General features: G+C 39.2%; 1 protein-coding gene across 7 annotated transcripts in view; it reads left to right on the forward strand.

The window, feature by feature from the left end:
* The window catches only part of cic (Putative transcription factor capicua), an 80,712-nt gene that overhangs the window by 24,174 nt on the left and 33,593 nt on the right, over positions 1–22,945 (forward strand). For 6 of the 7 annotated variants that reach the window (XM_068359166.1, XM_068359170.1, XM_068359167.1 and 3 more), the window contains exons 3-11: positions 9,284–9,455; positions 9,635–9,844; positions 10,184–10,305; positions 11,462–11,696; positions 12,186–13,389; positions 14,183–14,371; positions 21,577–21,819; positions 22,210–22,375; positions 22,747–22,903. In XM_068359166.1, the coding sequence (XP_068215267.1) occupies positions 9,284–9,455; positions 9,635–9,844; positions 10,184–10,305; positions 11,462–11,696; positions 12,186–13,389; positions 14,183–14,371; positions 21,577–21,819; positions 22,210–22,375; positions 22,747–22,903 (2,698 nt within the window). The remainder of the gene's footprint in view (positions 1–9,283; positions 9,456–9,634; positions 9,845–10,183; positions 10,306–11,461; positions 11,697–12,185; positions 13,390–14,182; positions 14,372–21,576; positions 21,820–22,209; positions 22,376–22,746; positions 22,904–22,945) is intronic. The other variant, XM_068359168.1, reaches the window with a different exon arrangement.

The following is a 22,945-nucleotide window of genomic DNA, read 5'->3' on the forward strand; positions in this document are numbered from 1 at the left end:
TAATTGAATTAAAGAAGTTACGCTGCCTCTAACATCCTCTGATACCTCGGGACAAGTCGCTTGATGGTTGAATCCTGATCAAGAGTCTTATGAGGTATTTAAGTAGTTTATTTCTTATCCAAGTGTAGATGTCTATGGCTTTTCCAATTATTCGCCACCATCCCTCTTCTAGACAATGTGGGAATCAGAACAATGATTATTGGTTAAGGTTTATTGAAATTTACAGAATTTTTAATGTAGAATTTACATTTTTGATTCTAACCAACATTCATTGGATCCCACTCTCCTTGCGTCTATTATGGACAAAACAAGATTGATGGTTTTAAGATTGTATCCTCTAGCGGCCATTTAGTGTATTGCAGTATTGGTTCTTGAAGTGTAAGGTAGTAGGCTTAGTCATACAAACCCACAACAGCATTAGCCCTTTAAGTTTGATTTTGTCGATCAAGTTGAGGTTGCAAAATGTATATCACAACGAATGTTGGAAAGTATTGAAATTATGAATTTTATTCTTGAAAAATCATAACTGCCATCATAGTTGAAGGTATTTTGGTCCAATTTTACTGTAAAGTATATCACCATGCTCAGAAATACAGTACAGTACATGAATTTAGATTGTCAGTACTCTTGGTGAAGTGAAGTTTCCAAAGTGTGCAAGATTTATTCACAATTTTAATCTTGGTCATAACTAGAACAGTAGGAGATAGAAGCTTCATATTTTTAATGTCTTCTCTTCTAATGACATCAAGGTTAGTGGCTTTATAACCTTATATTAATCATGATCTTGTCGATCGTGTTTTACAAATAAATCTTGTCGAGAGAAAATCCCTTGAATTTTTTCTTTAGAATGGAGTATTTTGCATCATCATAGCAATCGGAATGATTTGAAAATTTTTACGAGACGTTTTGCCTCAGCAGTAATCTCACAATGCTTCTTAGTGTTATGTCGAGACAATTTTTTCTTTCTTGGCATTACAGTATAAACATACTTTTTTCTCCATTTCTTTTGGTCGGAAGAAATTGGATGATTTTTTACCTTTTTTATGAATACTGTATGCTTTGTGTTCATTTTTCTTTTTACCTTTAGTATGTTTAGATTTTATAATCGGCTTTCATTTACCTTCATTGTACTAATTAGTTTTACGGTCTTTCTCGAGTTATCTCCCTCTAACAAAAAGAAGAGATTTGCTGAGCTGTCTTTTTGTGTAGTTTTGTTCAAGTTTTCTTTGTATTTCCTTGTTTAGAAAAGACAAGCACAGTATTCTACAGCATCTTTTTGCCAGGACAGTAGCTCGTCAACGTACCAGACTCTAGCCTAACAGGTTTCATTTCATGTCAACTGCTTTATATATTTTTTTTTTTTACCTTGGTTACATTTCAAGGGATGGACTTTGCAGGAAAATCTAAATTGAAGGTCAAATTGGAATATCAGATTTGCCTGGACAAGAAATTATGTAGATTTACTGTCAGCAGTGAGTTATGTTGAATTTTTTAGTGTAGTCTGTAGTATAAGGTCTGTTATTTATCAGGTCATAGCCCTGAAACATTTGATTAGCTAGAAAATTTTCCTTTAAACCTTTTTTATATTTTATGGATGATTAAATTAACTGTGTGATTCTGATGGCCCTACCATTTGGTGGTGTGTTCTTTTGATTTTTCCTTTTTTAGACAAGTGCTGTTCCAACAGATTTTCTTTCAATCTTCTATCATAAAATGCAAATCTTAGAATGAAATATACCGGTATATCAAGTTCTTGAATAATTTTGATTGTACGGTGCTTCTATTTTCATTACTTACCTGTACTTTGTTCGATTGTCGAATTTCGTTAAGAGTAATACATAGAAGTTTTAATGTTTTGTTAAGAATAATTATACTGTAGTAATAGGTTGAATACTGCTTACTGTCTTGTTCTTAGTGTGTAGATCAGTTTTTTCTGCGCTCAATGATTGGGAGCTTAGAGTAACTATTCATTCATAGCATGTATTTTTACACCTCTATAGCTATGGTTTGGCTTCTTGGTCTGTTTAAATACTGTATGCCATTTTTAGTTTCTTATGCAGAGGTACATTTGTCATTCAGATATTACTTTGTTGTCTGTTGTGAAGGGTTTTATGATAGTACGTATAGCCCTGTCGCTGTATCTGACTTGAGATACACCAACTAAAGAGTCGTCGGGTCCTTTGACTGGCCAGACAGTATAGTACTACAGTGGATCATTCTCGCTGGTTACAGCTAATTTTTCCCTGGCCTATTCTTTACATATTCTCCTCTGTCAGCATACACTTGACAACAAACCATTCATCTTCACTGATTAACTACAGTTCTGTACTGTAATTTTTCAGTGCATACTCTCATCCTGATAATGTTAGAAGAGACTACAGCTATGGTAAGCAGCTCTTCTAGGAGAAGGACACTCCAAAATCAAACCATTGTTCTCCAGTTTTGGGTAGTGCCATAGCCTCTGTACCATGTCTTCCACTGTTCTGGGGTAGAGTCCTCTTGCTGGAGGGTACACTTGTGCACACTATTCTATCTTATTTCTCTTCCCCTTTTTTTTAAAGTTTGTAATTTATAAATGAAAGATTTATTTTAATGTTATTACTGTTCTTAAAATATTTTATATTAATTGTTAATTACTCATCTTGTAGTTATTTATTTCCTAATATCCTCATTGGACTATTTTCCCTGTTGGAGTTCTTGGGCTTATAGCATCTGGCTTTTCCAACTAGGGTTGTATCTTAGCAAGTAATGATGATAATATTGTTTATGTCAGTCAAAATTGCTGTAAAGTCAGTGAGTTGAGTCACAGACTTGAGGGTCATATTATTTGATCAGTTGTTTATACTGTCACTCTAGAATGTAGTGGTGAATTTTTCTTCTTTTCCAAAAATATTGAACCTTCTTTCAGTAGAGGTAGGTTTTCTGTTATCGTGAAAAGTCCATTAACAGCTCTTCTAACATCATGAAAGGAAATTTTGTTTGACACCATATAGTGTGGTTAAGATTTTAAAGAGTTTGTGCCTAACACAATCAAGGTCTATTAGGTTGCCAAGTCACTTAATAAATCATGCTTGCCATATCGATTGAAAAACTGTGCTGTTGCAAGACTCGATGTTCTGCATCCTCATTGTTTATTACACATTTAATTATTTATTATACAGTATCTGAAAGGTTTTTTTAGCTTTCTCATTTTAGCATGTCGATATTTTATCCTTTGTCATCTTGCTTAGCAAGTTTGTGTCCCTCCAAAGTTGTATCATATTAATGCATGCTCATGTAGAATAACAATATACAATAATACTAATACAGTATAATACAATATTACTTTGGTTATCTTAGCAACTTAGGTTTTAGGATTTTGAAGGTTATATACTTATCTGCTTTACGGAGTTGTAACTGACCAGCAGTGGATATTAGACCCATCTGTCTGGTTTTTCGCTGGTGCTGATGTGATGTTGGCCTTGATGTAAATGGAATCCTGAGTTATCATCAAGGGATTCCTGAGGAAGAGCTTGTCATTAGCTGTTCTCTTGCCAATATTCCTCTCTTGGGTTTGTTGTACATTTTTTACATTATTGAAAGTCTCAGATTTTTACAATGCTAGAGTTACCTTTAATTCCAAGGTATCTTTTTATTGTTATAAGAAATATAATCGGAAACTACTGCACAGTACTTAACACCTTATACAGTATACAAGCTATTTTATTTATATAATATAGAAGTAATGGTATTGAAGGAAGGATTTACATAATTTAACTGTAGTAATTTTGATTTACAGACCTTTGTTGGAAATGTTTTGTTTGATGTTGCTACTTAACTTGTTTAACCCAAAAATTCTTTTATTAAATCAATTGACTTCAGAACTCTGTGCATCATGGGCTTCAGTTTGCTTATAAGTTTTACTACTGTGCTTCATATAATTAAGTGAAGGCTTTCTTATTTTGTGGAAACTTAGCAAGCTAAAATTTATCTATGTGTGTTTTTGTGTGTGTTTCATTAACACTTCACTCTAGTATGTTTGTTCAAATTGTTATAATTGTTTTTAGTTAGAGTTTATATCAACCACATTTTTATTGTGGTGATTCTAAAGGCCTCCCTAGTTTCCAGATGGTAAATACACATTTGAACTAGGACATTTTTCTTAATGTTACGTCAAAGCAGTCTCCTTTGATGTACAGCTTTGTATTTGAATGTCAAAGACTCGCACTCCTCGGCTGTTTATGGATGACGTCGATTCATTTACCGTATAGGTAATTTTGTACTGTATTATGCCTCAGCCATAAAGTTGTAATGCTTGGTTTGGTTTTGAATATGTTGTTTCTTTTGTGTTCATCATCAGTATTTAGAATATCCAGTTAGCTGTTATATTTTGGCTTTGGAAAAGAAGTGTGTGTGTGGGTCAGTAATTTGTTAAGAAACTGTTTGTGAGTGTCTGGATTTAGAGGGACAAAGCTTTGTGTCAAACTTGGACCTAGTGAAACTTCATGGTAGATTAAATAGAGAGGCAGTGTGGAAGGTTGCATAATAGTTGTTGTTGGTGATTAAAAGTTTCCTGATAGGAGGAGAGTAACTATTTTAGTGTTAAGTAGGCGAGTCAATGTTTTGTTTTGTTTTATTGTTCATATAGTATTTTGATTGGGAATACCGATATTGTATTGTAAGAAATAAGAAATTAGGGAAATATAATTAATTTTACCGTAGTAGAATCTTTTATGATAAAGAAAAGCTGTGAATGAATTATGATTGCAATTATACAGTGATGATTGTCAACAATTATGAAGATTTCCATAATCTTGGGAAAGAATTTTCATGAGAAGGAATTCTAAGTGTAAATAGCTGTAAGGTAATGGATATGAATAAGTGAAAGTTGTTTGAAAGACTTTCAATATCAAGAATGGAAGCTGTTGATTTGTAGTGATGTAGAAGAGAATATTGTTGATTTTGGTCAAAAGGGAGAACAGTTAAGTCCCAGAATACAGTAGGTGTCACAAGAAAGGTAGAAAGGTGCGAGTAAAAGACAGAGAAAAGACTGGAAGAGGTGTCTGTGAATGCCTAGGAGTTAATGTGTAAACAGATTGTGGAACTGGGTATCTTTAATGGAAGTAAAGTTTGGATGTTGATAGCAAATGATAGAAAAAATTTGAAGCTGTAGGATTAACTTTCTAAGTTGAGGAAACTGCATGGAATTCAAAGAATTTAAAAGTCAATAAATTTGGATATACCTAGAATAATTTTGTGAAAAACTTAATACGGGTGAAAGGGTTAGTCAGTGTTTTTAGAGACGAGTTGTTGATATGGATTGACTGTTGATTAGTATTTAGAATTGTTTGAGGGTGGGGTAGGAAGACATAAAGAGTGTTGAATAAATGATTCTCTCCAATCTCTTCTATCTTGCCTACTACTATACCTGAATTCCCATCAGGTTCGTCTTCGTTCATCACATTCTTCCATAATTTTCTAGGCTTTCCTATCAGGTACCACTCACAAATTAAGGTTTAGAGTCTACCTGTTTGTTTGATCATTTGCCTCCTGGCTAGTACAGTGGTAACGTGTTTGCCTCGCATTCGCGTGGCAAGAGATCGATCCCCGCCCAGGGCCGTGAGTTTAAGCTGTTTACTGGGGAGGCTACTGCTGTGGTAGGGCACCACAGTGGGGGGTTGGGCTTGCCCGGCTGACGTTCTGGTGAGCATCTATTCTGATGGAACTGGAACTGAAACCAGACACCTTTAACCTTTAACACCTTTAAATGTGCAGTATATCTTTATGGAAATTTTACTGAACAGGGGCCTCATGACTGACTGCAGGCTATCAGAATTTGGTAGGTGTTTGTTGATTTACCCATAAATCTGCGCCAACTCATCTGGCACAGGTGATTGATTGTCTTATTGATATGGCTTCAGAATTGTTTGTAATGTAAGGTGCCAGACTTCATTAAATTATGACATCCGTTAGGATTATCAGAGTAACTGTTGGCATCGCCTCTTGCCTAATGGTGTAGGTTCTGAAATTTGATTCAATATTTGTACTGACCGATTTGTGATGGTTGACATGTAAGGGAGATGGTCTCACATGTACGAGGTCATGAAGGCACATGATATGTGAACAAACTTGTCTGGGTTACGATAAAGAGCTCGTTTACAGCAGTGTTTTAACAGTTGTACTTTTTAGGTTTATTAAGGTTTTTAACACCAGTTGTACTTTTAAGGTTTTTTAACACCAGTTGTACTTTTAAGGTTTTAACACCAGCTGTACTTTTAAGGTTTTAACACAAGTTGTACTTTTAAGGTTTTAACACCAGTTCTGCTTTAAGGTTTTTTAACACCAGTTGTACTTTAAGGTTTTTTAACACTAGTTGTACTTTTAAGGTTGTGGTGGAATTGAGGGGCAATGAAATCTGGTGTTAATTGCTGTTCGAGTAGATTTAGAACCAAACAATCTTTGCTTTTGTTTATACATTAAGAATTTAAACCTTTCATTCCTGAACCTGATGTTACCTTGTCTCATTTCTTTCACTGGCTTATCTGTCTGGATCAAGATATGGTGGTGGTGGTGGTGTTTTTTTTTTTTTTTTTTTTTTTTTTTTTTTTTTTATATATGACAAAATATGTCCTTAGATTGGTCTCAATGATTAGGCACCTTGTGGTGTCCACACCCAGGGCTAATCTACATTTAATTTGGCTCTGATTTAGTTTCAAAACATGAGCTGTCCAAAAATGATAATAATGTATAAGTTAACTTTGCAAATAAGCTTGATAATGAAAAAGAACAATACTGTACCACAGACTGTAGGTTGTAGGTCACAAAATGACTTGGACTGGTTTGAATACAGACCCACTTATCTGCTTTTTATTGTGTGAATTACTTAGTATTAAGTAATGGACTTTAAAAGCCTTGGAGAGATCAGGATAGATATTTTTATATCCTTTTCTGATAATAGGAGTATGACTATCAACTCTTGATTATTTGATGAACCATGGGAGGAAATATAAGAGGATAGAATATTTGAATAAAGAAAGAAATGTGTAACCGAAAATGCAGAGGCAACAAATAATAGTTATGAATGAGGCTCCAAAGATTGTTAATGAATATATGTACTTAGGATAGACTGTAAGTTTTTCCCTAGGACACAAGACCAAAATAAAAAGAAGGATAAGCTTGGGATGGAGAGCATTTGATAAACAAAATGAGATCATGGAAAGTAAAATGCCACTTTCTCTAAAAAGAAAAGTATTCAACGAGATAGTCTTACCAGTACATGTATGGATTAATACATCAGAAACTTGGAGCCTTACTAAATCCTTATAACATATGCTGGTTACAACTCAAAGAGCTCTGGAAAGAATAATGATGGGAATAACACTAAGAGACAGAAAAAGAGCAACACGGATACGAGAGCAAACTAAAGTTTGAGGATATCCTAACAACATGCAAGAAAAAAAAAAATGGTCATCGGCAGGACATATGATGAGAATGACATACAATAGATGGACATTGAAAATAAAGGAATGGTTCCCTAGAGATTGTAAAAGAGGCAGGGGAAGTAAGAGAAGACAATTTTTTGAAGAACTAAGAAATTTTGCTGGCGTAGACTGTCACAAAAAGACCATAAACTGGCGCAAATGGATGAACATTTCTAAGGCCTTTGTTTTGCAGTGAACTAGTAACGGATGATGTGAATACTGAAGGTCTTCCCTGTGTAAAGCTACTTCATGTTGTCTTGTAGGTCTCATGTATAGTTGTCTTGGTTGGTTAATCTACACCAGAAAACTCATGAGACCCTTTAGAAATTGTATGTATTTTGATAACTATTGGAAAGATATAGCATTATCTTGTTGCCAGAGAATACCCAAGAAAGAAGGGTTGAGTTTGTATTTTGATGGTAAAAGGGGATTGGAGAAGATGGAGGGTAGATTTTGTGTAACTTGTACGAGGAAGAGGGGGAGGGTTTCATAAAATTTGGACACTTGTTAAAATGTAACATAATTTTGTGTGAGGTTGATTATAGTTGTTTTTTGAAGGGTGGGCATATTTTTGGTTTCGTGTTTTGAGTGAGATTTGAGAAGACGTCATTTGTTGAGCAAAATCCTGACATAAAAAAGGACTGATTTTGAGGGGAAGGTTTGTTTGATGAAACCTTGTTGCAAGTTTTTGGTCTTGGAATACTTAATAGATGTATTCATTTATTATTTGTATTGTGATGATGTTGAGGCTAGTTTTTTTCCTCTAATTTCTAGAACAGTTCTTACTTTGTATCCATCTATTTGACCTTCGTTCCCACTTCATCCACTCTCTTCTAACTTTACTGCTTTTAGGCAGTCATTGGCCTTAAATTCTTTAATGCCAAGCTGTGTAGCCAAAATTCATAAATTCAAATCCATCGAAACAGTTCTTATAAGTTGTTTACTGATAAGGACTTTCAATGATGGTTACAATATAGTCTAAGAGATATTAATAATAGTTAGTAATATGCATATCTACATTAAGATACAATATCTTGCATTGATGATGATCTGTAGTTTTACAGAGTTATTGGAAGGAAATTTTCTTGCATTTGCATGTTTCTATGGAAGGAGTTGAATGGTTCCAGCATTCTGATCCTTCAGGAAGATTGAGTTTTACTATACAGTATCTTGAAATTGTATCTTGTGATCATCTGCTTACTCTTAGTATTGTTATATTTGTAAGGACAAGGCTTTGCTAGTTTATGGTTATTGTAGAACACTACAATAAATGGAATAGAAAGATTCTGTGAATTGTAAGTACTGTCTTTTGTTCAGGAAATTTCGGGTATGCTTGTGTGATATGTATGTTGAAATTGTTCTTTTTTTTTTTTAATGCTTGCTCTATCTGCATTATGGTGATGTAGTGATGCAGTATGGTAGGTTTTATATTTGATTTTGTCTAATAGTTTTAGGTATAAAACAAATATTCTGCCAAATGACTTAATGTTTATTGGAAATGTATTTTGTATTCTTTTTGCAATAAAATCATGGCAAAAATAATTTTATTACCGTTGATAAATGCTTCATATCAGTTTTGCACATGCAATAAAAAAAACAGTTGGATATTGGGTTGAATTGAATAGAGTAAATATCTCCTCCAATATAGATTTATTTATGGCATAATTGATGCTGAAACTAGGCTAAAGAAGTTGGTGGCCCTTGGGGAAATGAAACAGAGGGAATGGGGGTGGGGGTAAAGTAAAAGACAAAGTTATGAACTGGGACCAACTGTTGCTGGCTATAGAAGGAGTCACGAACTAATTTATTTTATGTTATTTCAGGTCATTTCAGTGGAACACATCGGTCCTTGTCGCTAACTCCTGGAGCTTTGGGGAGCAAGTACACAACAGATCCCAAACGTTCCTCCATGCACAGTCGGGGGTCTACGTCCAGCCTAATCGAACAGGGTAGTATTGGCACAACTACACCGAGGTCTACACCAGCTACCCCTAGGTATGCTTTGTAATGTTTCTAGACTGAACTACGTTCTTTGTAGAGATAAGTGTGCTTTTGATACATTACCTGTGAGGAAATATTTTTTTCCCTTGTGTCATGAAGTATATCTTTTTGCTTTGTGGGAGAACACTTGGGAATGTTCATAAGGTTTGTAATGCCTTCTGACTTCACAACAGGTCTGGAACAGCCACTCCACTCAAGTACAAGAAAGGCGAGGTTGTGACTACGCCCAATGGCATTCGCAAAAAGTTCAATGGTAAGCAGTGGAGAAGACTGTGTGGCAAAGATGGTTGCAGTAAAGAAAGTCAGCGTCAAGGTTACTGCTCGCGTCACCTTTCGATGTATGGCAAGAGACTGCGGCCATCCTCCATCCCCTTCAGTGCTGGGTAAGTTAGACCTCATAGAAATTGAGGGCAGAGGAGGCATTATTCCGCTTGTTATGTTCTCGCGTAAGGAAAGGGAAAAAAAGAAGGAACCTTACCCATAAAAAAGTGGTAAGGTTTTTCAGAGATTTGTTTAGAATAATTATCTGTATATATTGATAATCATTGTGTCCAGTTACAATAAATTTTGAGAATGAATCATTTAAAAAACTAAGTAGAATATGGTAGCATAGGAATAGATAGGCATGTTATACCATTCTGTACTTAGGATAAAGTTTATAGTTCTTTGAATATTGAAAGTAAGGAAAGAGGTAGTGTAATTCTTAATTCTCTCAACCACAGGAAAGACACGCCAAGTGTGGAAGGAAATTGGGAGGATATGTCATGCGACTCCGATACCTCTCCAAACTTCACAGTTGCTGCTCCACGATCACAGGATGAAACCGAAGCTGCCAATATGTTAAGTAAGTCACCATTACGTAGGTATATTTTATTCATTCTATATACCAGTGCTTATGAAGGTTATAATTCTTTTGGCCTCTCAAAGCATAGTTGTAGTTAATAAGTCCCATTATACTTTCAAGTTTATTAAATTAATTTATCAATACTTTAACGGTGATAAGTACTATACTTAATTTCCAAAATGAGATTATTGCAGTGAATTTTTATACTAATAAATCTAATAGCTTACTGGAGCCTAAGATTGAGTATAAACACATACAGCTAATTTTAGTGAAGCAAATACTGTAGTAGGAAGTAGTACTACAATTGAATAAAAAGATTAATCAGAATCCTTATATTAGTTCAACTATAATAGGAAAAATTAAACCCTTAATACTTCAGAGAGCTTTATCTGCCAAGCGGGAATAGATATTGTATGCTATATCCTCTCATAAGTAATAGCTCCTGCTATGTTCTATGTTTTTCAGAACTTGTATAGCTCAAATTCAGCAATCACAAGCTTGCTTTAGTGAAAATTAAGTTCTAAGCTACCTGTATCTAATTGCTCTTAATCTTTGCCTGCTTTTGTCTTATGTCAAAAGTGAATAGGGTATACCACAAGTGTCGTATGCCAGAAGTGAATTAACATTTTTAAGAAACAATTGACAAATGGTAAATTTTTGCAAATGAAAATATATAGAATAATTTTTAAAGCAGCAATACTAGGGATGTTATTGTACAAGTACCCTGTAGTTGAAATTATTTCAGATATTACAGTATCACAAGTGGTCTTGTTGTGTCAGTGATGTTGTCATTTGGGCACATCCCGTATCAAGTCCATAATGTTAATAGGACAGTTGAGCAGACGGGCAAATTACACATTCCTTTCCTCAATTGTTTAAGACTGGTATATTATAATGAGTTCATTGCTGACCAAACTTTTGTTGCTGATGGTACATAACTTTTATTTTATTATCTGGCATTCCCCACTTTGGGAGCTACTGCAATTTACAACTTTACAAGAAGCTTGTTTCCATTTTATTTTAGTGTTTTTGCTGTGATAAATAACTGTCAGTATCATGTCATCTGTCTCTGGTGTTTTTTTTTGTCGTGTCTTCGTTAGTGTTGGTTGCTTTATATAATTTTTTGAGAAATTTGAATTTGTTTTTGTTTTCGTAGTGACATTGAGTAATTCTTCGCGCTCTACGACCCCAGCCGGTGGCTTCTCTCCAAGGTCAATATCTCCCCGAGCCATTCAGAGTCCTGTGACAGTTGGCCCCAAGGGTAATGTGTTCATGCCGATTTCCCAGCCGGGGGCGGCCATCACCTCCCCCACTGGCCGACCATGGACCTCTCATGATCATATAAACAGACATCCAGCTCCCGTTCTGCCTCATAGACAACCAATCATCAGGTAGGTCGACAGATTTTTTTATTGGAATTTATATAGATTTATATTTGTGTTTATTTGTAAATGTTTTGCTCTATAAGATTTTTTCTTACATCTTGAAAAAAGATGTCTTTAATTTCATGAAAACAATTTATGTACCACAGTAATAGATAAACAGTCATTGATTTAACTTCTTACATATTATTAATGAATATTCTTTTCTGTAAACATTTTTGCACATTGGTGTGTTCTTTGTTCCCATGTTTATATATATATTGAATTATTTTTTTCATGTCAAGAGTTTGCCGTTGCCTCCTGCTAATTCTTTGTTAAAAGTTTTTATTTTCATTGTCATTTAGCATGAAGCACAATACATTATTAACTTTTTTCTATAACTTGCATGAATTTATGTCAAATACTTTATTTTAAAAGACTTTTTTTCAATTAAAATAATACTCGTAAGTTGACCTTTATGGCAGGTCTTTATATTTATTTTTTTTTCTATCTTTTCAGACCTGAACTAGTTCGTCCAGTAACAAAGCTGCCATCAACGGTTGGCCATGCGACAGGTGGCACGAGTGTGATCCGCGCCTCCCCGAGTCATGCCATGCCAGTGGCTCAGGCCCCTGGTGTACCTTCGACGCTAAGCATTCAAGGCCCGCAAGTGACCTTATCACTAACGGGGGCCCCTGCCGTTCAGTTTCACCCGGCACCTGAGTCTGTTATACAAGATGGGAGAGGTCTCCTGACACTCCAGCAGCGTGTGACAGCGACGGTAGATAACCAGATCATCAGTGGGGTTATTCGTGAGGACCCCTCCAGAGTTGAGGCAACGTCTGACGTTCATTCAGGTATGCCTGAAACTAGCGAGCCTCAATCTGCTCTCCTTGAACAGGCCCTAACTACTTCCTCAGTATCAAGTAGGACCAAAATTGATCCCGACTCGCAGCCTCAAGACTTATCCAATAGATTTCGACCTGTAGAACAATCGGGGTTTAGTAATGGGTGTACCTCAGACGGTAAATCTGATGGACTTATAAGTGTGGGAAACATTGGGGAACAAGAGGGTTTATTATTGCGTGCCAATGTGAGGGAAGCAAGAATGTCTGTGACTGAACATACTTCTTCAGTGGAAATGGTAAAAGAGGAACCTTCCGAGAGAATGCATGTCTCGGGTGAAATGAAGCCAATGATAACCACTTTGCCAACTAGTGTTATTAGCGGTGCAACAACAAGTCACGGCGCAGTTATCATAACCACACAGCCTAGAATGCATGTGACGGCCACGGGGTCCGAACACGTGATGGTTCATTCACACACTGCTAAGGACGACGGGGAAAGAGAAGGCGTCGAGATTCGCCAAGGAAACATTTACCACTGGAGCCAGTTGGTTCCATTGATTACAACACCAAATAAATCCATGACATGTCAGCAGCCAAAAAACGAGGAGGAGGGGCCACCAGCGACTAATGGTACGCTGTTAACCAACGGGGGGGGACATACCACAGAAACTACCAGTGATGGCATTGTGAATAACAATGGTCTCGAAGGTGGCCAGAGAGAATCCTGTAGTCAAGAAGTGGATTTTGATCTGACTGCTGATGACGATGATGTCTTCCTTACTGATGTCGATACCACTGCCAGTACCAATAATAAGAGACGAACGCAGTCCCTGGGCTCCTTTTCAGGGAAAGATGAACCTAAAAGTCCTAAGAAGGTATGTAATTTTTTTTATTGGTGAATTACTGTAATTCTTTTGTAATCCGGAAATTTTCTAAAGAAAAAAGGAATATGAAATAATTGAAAGAAGTACTTTTGTTAAGATTTACTAGTGAAATGGCAAGCTTTTATCTAGTAGTATAGTCCTAATCAAAGTACACCATTATACAATAATTGACCTTTTCTTTCTCTGATTACATGATTTTAATGACAACTGAAATTGGTTCATGAAATAATTTTCTATACACTGAAAATGAAATATCAGTAAGTATTTCACAGCTAAAGGCTTGTAATTGCTAGATAATCTTTCAAATTCAAGTAAGTTTTTCTTTGAAGTCTTTGGTGAATGATGACTCAATACTTTTCCTCTGGACTCCTTTTTATGAGTTATTCATTATAATTGTTATTTAGTACATGAATACAGTCTGATTAAAAGTTCTGGATTTTTTCATATAAAATGACTTTTTTTTTTTTGACAAAAAAAGGTTACATTTGTAAAAAGTAATTTCATAGTTTGTGTTTCATTAATCATAGGTTTGAAGTAAAATTGTTTCTTTTTTTATTTCGTTGTCTCAACCATAGTATTTGAAAAGTGTCTGTAGTGATTATCAGAAAATAGTCAAGATTATAGTTACTGTGACAAATTGGAAATTCCTCAAGTGACATTTGGTTTAAAGAGTTAGCTATCACCAAAGATTATATGCCCAATTACAGATAATAAAGTAAACAGGTTACTTCTCATTGTTCTTCATTAATTATCAAATTGTTCATATTGTTTCATGCTCCTACAGGGAAAGGGGGAAAAGGAGCATATCAGACGACCAATGAATGCATTTATGATATTTAGCAAACGACATCGACCTCTTGTCCATCAGCGATATCCAAACCAAGATAACAGAACGGTTTCCAAAATCCTTGGAGAGTGGTGGTATGCATTGGGCCCCGAAGAGAAACAAAAATATCACAGTTTGGCTTCAGAGGTGAGTGTTTTTCACAATATTGAGAATGGAAGAGTTGACAGGTTACTTCTTGATAGTATGGATGATCAGTTGAGAACTGCTGTATTGGTTGTAGACTTTTCAATATTAAACTTAGCCGGTGATTATATAAGCTGCAGCTCTGCTGCCCGACAGAAAAACTCTACGTTCAAAATCCGCCAGCGATCGCTATGCAGGTAGGGGGTGTACTTCAACAGCGCCATCTGTCGTGCAGGTACTCAGTACTCAATGTAAACACAGAACTCAATTTTCTCTCTGTCGTGCCACCGGCAAGACCTACTAAATTCGCTGTTGCTAACTGGATTGGTTTTCACAACTTTTTGGTGAAGTACACGTTTCTAGTTTTGAGCTTTCGCTTTGCAGGCTTTATCTTCAATACATCCTTGCATTCTTTTGTTGATATCGGATTATTTGTTGATGACTTTGGATACTTTGAATTCCCCTTTGACTAATTCAAAATGGCTGACCCTTCTCAAGTCCCTAAATTCAGGAAGTGTAATGCTAGGGACTGTTCAAGGCGTCTTCCGAAGGCCTCTATCGATCCTCACACCGTTTGTTCCAATTGTCGGGATAAAACCTGTCAATTGGAAGATCGATGTGAGGAATGCGTTGGGCTTTCGGAATTCGATTTTATCGAATTCCAGAAATATACACGTAGGCTAGAGAGAGATAGAGTCAGGAGAAGTTCATCTCGCTCCGTTGAATTTTCCTCTCCTCATGCCCCACAACCTATTCCTTCCCCTGTAGTGGTTGCTCCTGATCCCCCTTCTTGCACTCAAGAACCCTCGATGGCAGATATGATGCGTGCCATCCAAGCTCTGGGTGAGAGAGTCGAGTCCTTGGCTAGTGACCGTAACCAGCTCATGGCAGACGTCAAGGAGCTGAAGTGTAAGAGTGCAGTGGGTAGTGATAAAGTGAGTGGTAGTGTTGTGGATAGTGTTGTGGATAGTGTTGCGCTTGAGGGTTCGTCTGTTCGTGCCTGTCGTCCTCCCAGTCCGGGACCTCTTGCAAGCTGCCAAGCCCAGGGGAGAAGCAATGTCGTACGAACAAAGGGTTCGAGAGGCTTTAATCAGCGAACAGACGTTCCCTCCGTGGTTTCGGGCGTATCTACTCAAGATCGCCCCACCCACACGAAGACGAGAGAGCCCATTTATTCCTCGTCTGCGGAAGAGGTTTCCCGTAAGAAACCATGGACCAAGGTCTCGCGGCCTCTTAAGCGCAAGTCGGTCCCTTCCGCGCAAGTCCAACGGCCCAGTTGTAGCCACTGGGTCAGTTCGGACTCGCTGCAGTCTTCCGACGACTGCTCACCTCCTAAGAGAGGCAAAGCGGTACCGCATCAGGCAGTAACACCGTCTGTTGCCGCCCCTGCTCCTGTAGACCCTAAGTGGTCTTTGCTGCAGACCATGCAGTCACAGTTAACGTCATTGATGCAGGACTTTCGTGCGGAGAAGGTTGACGCTGCACCAACCTCTAGCCTACAACCACCCACGGTTGTGCGTCCGGTGGACGCTGAGGCTACCTTCTCCCGCACTCCAGCTGTGAGAGTCCCGCCACCCATGCGTTCCGGTGTACCCTGCCAGCCGCATGTTGACGTTCAGCGACGCACGGAACCTTCCGTTGACGTTCGCGAGGTACAACAACAGTCTAAGTTGTTTTGTTTTGACGCGGTGCGTCAACCTCCGCAACCCAGTGTGGTTACCTCTACTCGCCCACATCAGACTAGACAGTCTGGAGTAGACGCTTTGCGTCCCCGTGCTGCTATGGTTGTTGCCAGTTCACAGACTGGGCAACAGTTCCATGACGTTGCGTCCGGTTCAGTCACGCGTGCACCCGTGCTGCCGGACTCAGCTGACCAGCCGATTCCTACTCCTTTGCCGCTTCCTCCTCAATTTTCAGATGATGGACTCTCTGATGATGACGACGCTGCACACATTGACGACCCACATACGGACATCGACGAACCCAAGACCACGCAACCCTCTTTGGACTTTAGAAAAGTTCTTGCTCTGTTCAAAGAGATGTATCCTGATCAGTTTGTATCTGCGGCTCCACGCTCTCCTCCGTCAGAGTTTGCTTTAGGCACGCAGTCATCCGCGCCTGCCTTTACGAAACTCTTCCTCGCCCGCTCGTCCAAGAGAGCTTTACGAGTTTTAGGAGATTGGATGCAGTCCAAAAAGAACCTAGGGAAGACAGCATTTACGTTTCCCCCTGCGAGACTCTCTTCCAGATCGAGCGTCTGGTATGCCACGGGAGAAGTTCACGGCTTGGGAGTTCCTGCCTCTGCCCAGGGCGACTTCTCAAGTCTAGTAGACTCTCCCCGCAGGCTAGCCATGAGACGCTCTAAGATATGTTGGTCTCCTTCAGACTTAGACCATCTGTTGAAAGGAGTGTTTAGAGCCTTCGAGGTCTTTAACTTTTTGGACTGGTGTCTGGGAGCTTTGAGCAGGAAGATCTCCCCTTCTGACAAGGAAGCTTCCTTGCTCATTATGTCCTGCATGGACAAGGCCATACGTGACGGATCCAGTGAGCTTGCGGCTTCGTTCGTATCCGGGGTCCTCAAGAAACGGGAAAACCTTTGCTCTTTCCTGTCAGCTGGAGTAACACCGTGTCAGAGATCGGAACTTCTTTTTGCTCCTCTCTCAAAGTGCCTTTTCCCAGAGGACTTAATAAAGGAGATTGCTGCCTCCTTGATTCAGAAAGACACACATGACCTGGTTGCGTCCTCTGCCCGCAAAGCCACCCCTTTGCCTACCTTGTCTAGACCCAGGATGGACACTCCAGCGTCCAGATTCATTCCGCCCTTTCGTGGCAGAGCCTCCAGCAGAGGAGGTGCTCGTGCCGAAGGGAGACGTGGGAAGAAGAAAGGTACCAAGTCCTTTAAAGGCAGAGTCTGACTGCCACCTTCTTCAGACAGCAGTGGGAGCCAGACTCAAGAACTTCTGGCAGACCTGGGAGAAAAGGGGCGCAGATGCACAATCTGTGAAGTTGCTCAGAGAAGGGTACAAGATCCCGTTTGTACGCAAACCCCCTCTAGCAACGTCTCCCATCGATCTCTCTCCCAGGTACAGAGAGGAAGACAAGAGACTAGCTTTGAAGCAGGAGGTGTGTCTCTTACTAGAAAAGGGAGCGGTAGTCAAAGTCCGGGACCATCAATCCCCGGGCTTCTACAACCGTCTCTTCTTAGTGGTAAAGAAGACAGGAGGGTGGAGGCCGGTGCTAGATGTCAGTGCGCTGAATGTCTTTGTCACAAAGCAGACGTTCGCCATGGAGACCACAAAGTCCGTTCTAGCAGCGGTCAGGAAGGAAGACTGGATGGTCTCTTTAGACCTAAGGGACGCATACTTTCACGTCCCCATCCACCCAGAATCCCAACCTTTTCTGAGATTCGTTTACGAAAAGGTTGTCTACCAATTTCAAGCCCTGTGCTTTGGCCTAAGCACAGCTCCTCTTGTATTTACGAGGCTGATGAGGAATATTGCCAAATTCCTGCATTTAGCGGATATCAGAGCCTCCCTCTATTTGGACGACTGGCTTCTAAGAGATTCTTCCAGTCGTCGCTGTTTGGAGAATCTAAAGTGGACTCTAGATCTGATCAAGGAATTGGGTCTCCTGGTCAATATGGAAAAGTCCCAACTGGTCCCATCCCAAACTATAGTGTATTTAGGGATGGAGATTCACAGTCAAGCTTTTCGGGCTTTTCGTCGGCCCCCAGAACAAGTCAAGCCCAGGTATGCATCCAGAACATGCTAAAGAAGGAACGATGTTCAGTCAGACAGTGGATGAGTCTGATAGGGACGCTTTCATCCCTGGAACAGTTCGTTTCGTTAGGGAGACTACACCTCTGTCCCCTTCAATTTCACCTAGCTGTTTACTGGAAAAAGGACAAGACGCTAGAAGCGGTCTCGATCCCCATTTCCGAGAAGATGAAGTCGTCACTGACTTGGTGGTAGGACAGTATCAACCTCAGAGAGGGTCTGCCCCTGGCGGTTCAGACCCCCAACCACGTTCTCTTCTCGGACGCATCGGACACGGGCTGGGGTGCGACATTAGACGGTCGGGAATGCTCGGGAACTTGGAACTCGAATCAAAGAACGTTACATATCAACTGCAGGGAGCTACTGGCAGTACATCTGGCCTTGAAAAGCTTCAAGTCCCTCCTTCAAGGCAAAGTGGTGGAGGTGAACTCGGACAACACCACGGCCTTGGCGTACATCTCCAAGCAAGGAGGGACCCATTCTATGACGTTGTACGATATCGCAAGGGACCTCCTCACCTGGTCAAAAGATCTAAACCTTTCTCTAGTAACGAGGTTCATCCAAGGCAACATGAATGTCATGGCGGATTGCCTCAGTCGGAGGGGTCAAATCATTCCAACAGAATGGACCCTACACAAGGATGTGTGCAAGAGACTATGGGCCACATGGGGCCAACCTACCATAGATCTCTTCGCAACCTCGATGACCAAGAGGCTCCCAATATATTGCTCACCAATCCCGGACCCAGCAGCAGTTCATATAGATGCCTTTCTACTGGATTGGTCCCATCTAGACCTTTATGCATTCCCCCCGTTCAAGATTGTCAACAAGGTACTGCAGAAGTTCGCCTCTCACGAAGGGACAAGGTTGACGTTAGTTGCTCCCCTCTGGCCCGCGAGAGAATGGTTCACCGAGGTACTTCAATGGCTGGTGGACGTTCCCAGAACTCTTCCTCTAAGAGTGGACCTTCTACGTCAGCCACACGTAAAGAAGGTACACCCAGGCCTCCACGCTCTTCGTCTGACTGCCTTCAGACTATCGAAAGACTCTCGAGAGCTAGAGGCTTTTCGAAGGAGGCAGCCAGGGCGATTGCTAGAGTCTACCAGTCAAAGTGGGAAGTCTTCCGAAACTGGTGCAAGTCAGTATCAGTATCCTCGACCAGTACCTCTGTAACACAAATAGCTGACTTCCTATTATACCTGAGGAAAGAAAGATCTCTTTCAGCTCCCACTATCAAAGGTTACAGAAGCATGTTGGCAGCAGTCTTCCGTCACAGAGGCTTAGATCTTTCCAACAACAAAGATCTACAGGACCTCCTTAAGTCTTTTGAGACCACGAAGGAGCGTCGTTTGGCTACACCCGGTTGGAATTTAGACGTGGTACTAAGATTCCTTATGTCAGAAAGGTTCGAGCCACTACAATCAGCCTCCTTTAAAGATCTCACTTTAAAGACTCTTTTCCTGGTTTGCTTAGCCACAGCTAAAAGAGTCGGTGAGATTCACGCCTTCAGCAGGAACATCGGATTTTCATCTGAAACGGCTACATGTTCTTTACAGCTTGGTTTTCTAGCCAAAAACGAGCTACCTTCTTGTCCTTGGCCGAAATCGTTCGATATTCCAAGCCTTTCAAATATGGTTGGAAATGAACTAGAAAGAGTCTTATGCCCTGTTAGAGCTCTTAAGTTCTATTTAAGACGAACTAAACCTTTACGAGGACAGTCAGAAGCTTTATGGTGTTCTATTAAGAAACCTTCTTTGCCTATGTCAAAGAATGCAGTATCCTATTATATCAGACTGTTGATACGAGAAGCTCATTCCCATCTGAATGAGGAAGACCATGCTTTGCTGAAGGTAAGGACACATGAAGTTAGAGCTGTCGCAACTTCAGTGGCCTTTAAACAAAATAGATCTCTGCAGAGTATAATGGACGCAACCTATTGGAGAAGCAAGTCAGTGTTCGCGTCTTTTTATCTTAAAGATGTCCAGTCTCTTTACGAGAACTGCTACACCCTGGGACCATTCGTAGCAGCGAGTGCAGTAGTGGGTGAGGGCTCAACCACTACATTCCCCTAATTCCATAACCTTTTTTAATCTTTCTCTTGAAATGTTTTTTATTGTTGTTTTTGGGTTGTCCGGAAGGCTAAGAAGCCTTTCGCATCCTGGTTGATTTGGCGGGTGGTCAAATTCTTTTCTTGAGAAGCGCCTAGATTAGAGGTTTTGATGAGGTCCTGAAGTATGGGTTGCAACCCTTGATACTTCAGCTCCTAGGAGTCGCTCAGCATCCTAAGAGGATCGCGAGGCTCAGTAAGGAAGACGTACTTAAAAAGGCAGAGTAATTGTTCAAGTCGACTTCCTTACCAGGTACTTATTTATTTTATGTTTGTTATTTTGAATAACTGCTAAAATGAAATACAAAATCCTTAGCTCATAATAATGTAAACAATTAATGCTGGTCTCTACCCACCCCCCTGGGTGTGAATCAGCTTATATAATCACCGGCTAAGTTTAATATTGAAAAATGTTATTTTTATAATAAAATAAATTTTTGAATATACTTACCCGGTGATTATATATTAAAGGACCCTCCCTTCCTCCCCAATAGAGACCCAGTGGACCGAGGAGAAAATTGAGTTCTGTGTTTACATTGAGTACTGAGTACCTGCACGACAGATGGCGCTGTTGAAGTACACCCCCTACCTGCATAGCGATCGCTGGCGGATTTTGAACGTAGAGTTTTTCTGTCGGGCAGCAGAGCTGCAGCTTATATAATCACCGGGTAAGTATATTCAAAAATTTATTTTATTATAAAAATAACATATTTGTTAATGTTTTGATATTTTATTGGTTTTTAAGAGTAATTGTTGGGTTTTTATTAAAAAGGGAGGAGATTAACCAGCCCATTGAGTCAAGCTTGACTCATACAGACCTGAACCGAATTAATTTGGGAAGTGAGGGCAGCTTTAAAGATTCTTAGATATTTTGTTTTTAAGCACACCCTATGTGGTATACAAGTTTACTTAATTTATTTTCCTTTATAAAGTTTTATTTGATGATATCATGCTTATTAAACTTGTAATATACTCTAATAGTATTTTTCACTCTGGCATTACAAGTATTTCTAATAGACATGATAAAGTTGTTGACTCTCTTAACTGTGTTCTCTGCAGATAATTTGTCTACGATTTATGTAACTTAGTCAATATTAGTAGATAATTCTGTATATGTCATTCATGTTACATATTGTGTTCTTTGTAGATTTTATTTGTCTTCCGAGTAACATACTTTGTTCTTTGTTGAGTATTCTGTTCTACCTGTAACCTACTTTGTATATTTTTGGATGCTGCTGTTTCCCATGCCATTTCTGTAACATTCTGTATACTATCTTGTTTGGAAGTGTCAAATTCTTCAAATTGTATCGATCTTTTTTGAATAGATTAAAGAACATCACTACAGAGCACACCCTGACTGGAAATGGTGTAGCAAAGATCGTAGAAAATCTTCCACCAGTTCCAACAAAGGGGAAGGACCACCGTACATCTCTGGCGGCTCGAATACAGATGGGATGCCTTTGACCCCTGGAGGTCCAAACTGCAGTAGCCAACCACAGACTCCTGGAGCCGTAGGAAGTACTCCAAGCACGCCATGTGGAATACAGACAAACACCAAAATGATTCAGGTATTTGAAGAAAGTCAGATGTGCTCATGCACTATGCCAGATATGCTGCATGACATGTAAGGATTTAGTGATTTAGTGATTGTATTTTAATTGATAAATAGTCCAGTTTTACTATAAAATATTACTACCAATATAAATGTTTATAGTACAGTTTATTGAATAAAAGGATATCTATCTCTCTCTCTCTCTCTCTCTCTCTCTCTCTCTCTCTCTCTCTCTCTCTCTCTCTCTCTCTCTCTCTCTCTCTCTCTCTCTCTCTCATATATAGAGAGAGTTTCCTTTTAGTTCCCATGTGCTAGTGATTACCATCAACATTTCAGTTCCCAAAAGCCAGTATTTAAAGGCAGCCTTTCAGTTTTCATATGCTAGTGATTACAGGCAACCTTTCAGTTTCAGATGCCTTTGTGCAACGTCTCAATATCTGGTGGAAGTGGGAGCCCTATGGTACCAAGAAGAGACACCATCGGCTCTGAAATGTCTGACGACGATTCAAAAATGGTCATTTGTGAAGAAGGGGGAAGTGAAAACATCCATCGCAGTGCTGGCAGTAAGACAGGTGGCTATCTTTTGTAATATCTAAGCTTTAGTTTCATGGAATTTCAAGTGAGCATGATGTTTGAAATGTTTACTGGGGTCAAATTTTTGGGGGAAAATTTACTTTGTTTTATAGATTCAACTTGTAGAACTTAGGAATTATTTTAGTTTGTGATTTTTTAAAGTATAAGACTTCCAAGTATTTGAAAATAAATTATGTTGAGATATGTTTTTATTTTGGGTGGTATATTGTAACAAAAATTTTTTTCTTGTTCTTTTATTGTTTAATATTATAGATAAGAGTTTGGTAAATTTACAAAATGTAATAGTACTGCATGTAGTTATTGTACCACTGTTGACACACTGTAATCTAAGCTTCATGACTTTTCTCAGACCCAAAAAGCGAGATTGACTTGGTGTGCAAAGAGCGGGTTGGGGACTCGGATTCTGAGACCCAGAGTGACACAGAAGTGAGCGAGCGGCTCCGCAGACCTTACACGCCGCCAAATGGTGGAGACGTTAAGTGTAAGCCAAAGCCCATCAAAGGAAGGTACGTTTTGCATTCAAATTGACCCAGAGTTTTGTTGAAAAT

Source organism: Palaemon carinicauda, chromosome 35, assembly GCF_036898095.1.
Source record: "Palaemon carinicauda isolate YSFRI2023 chromosome 35, ASM3689809v2, whole genome shotgun sequence".
Lineage (NCBI taxonomy): Eukaryota > Metazoa > Arthropoda > Malacostraca > Decapoda > Palaemonidae > Palaemon > Palaemon carinicauda.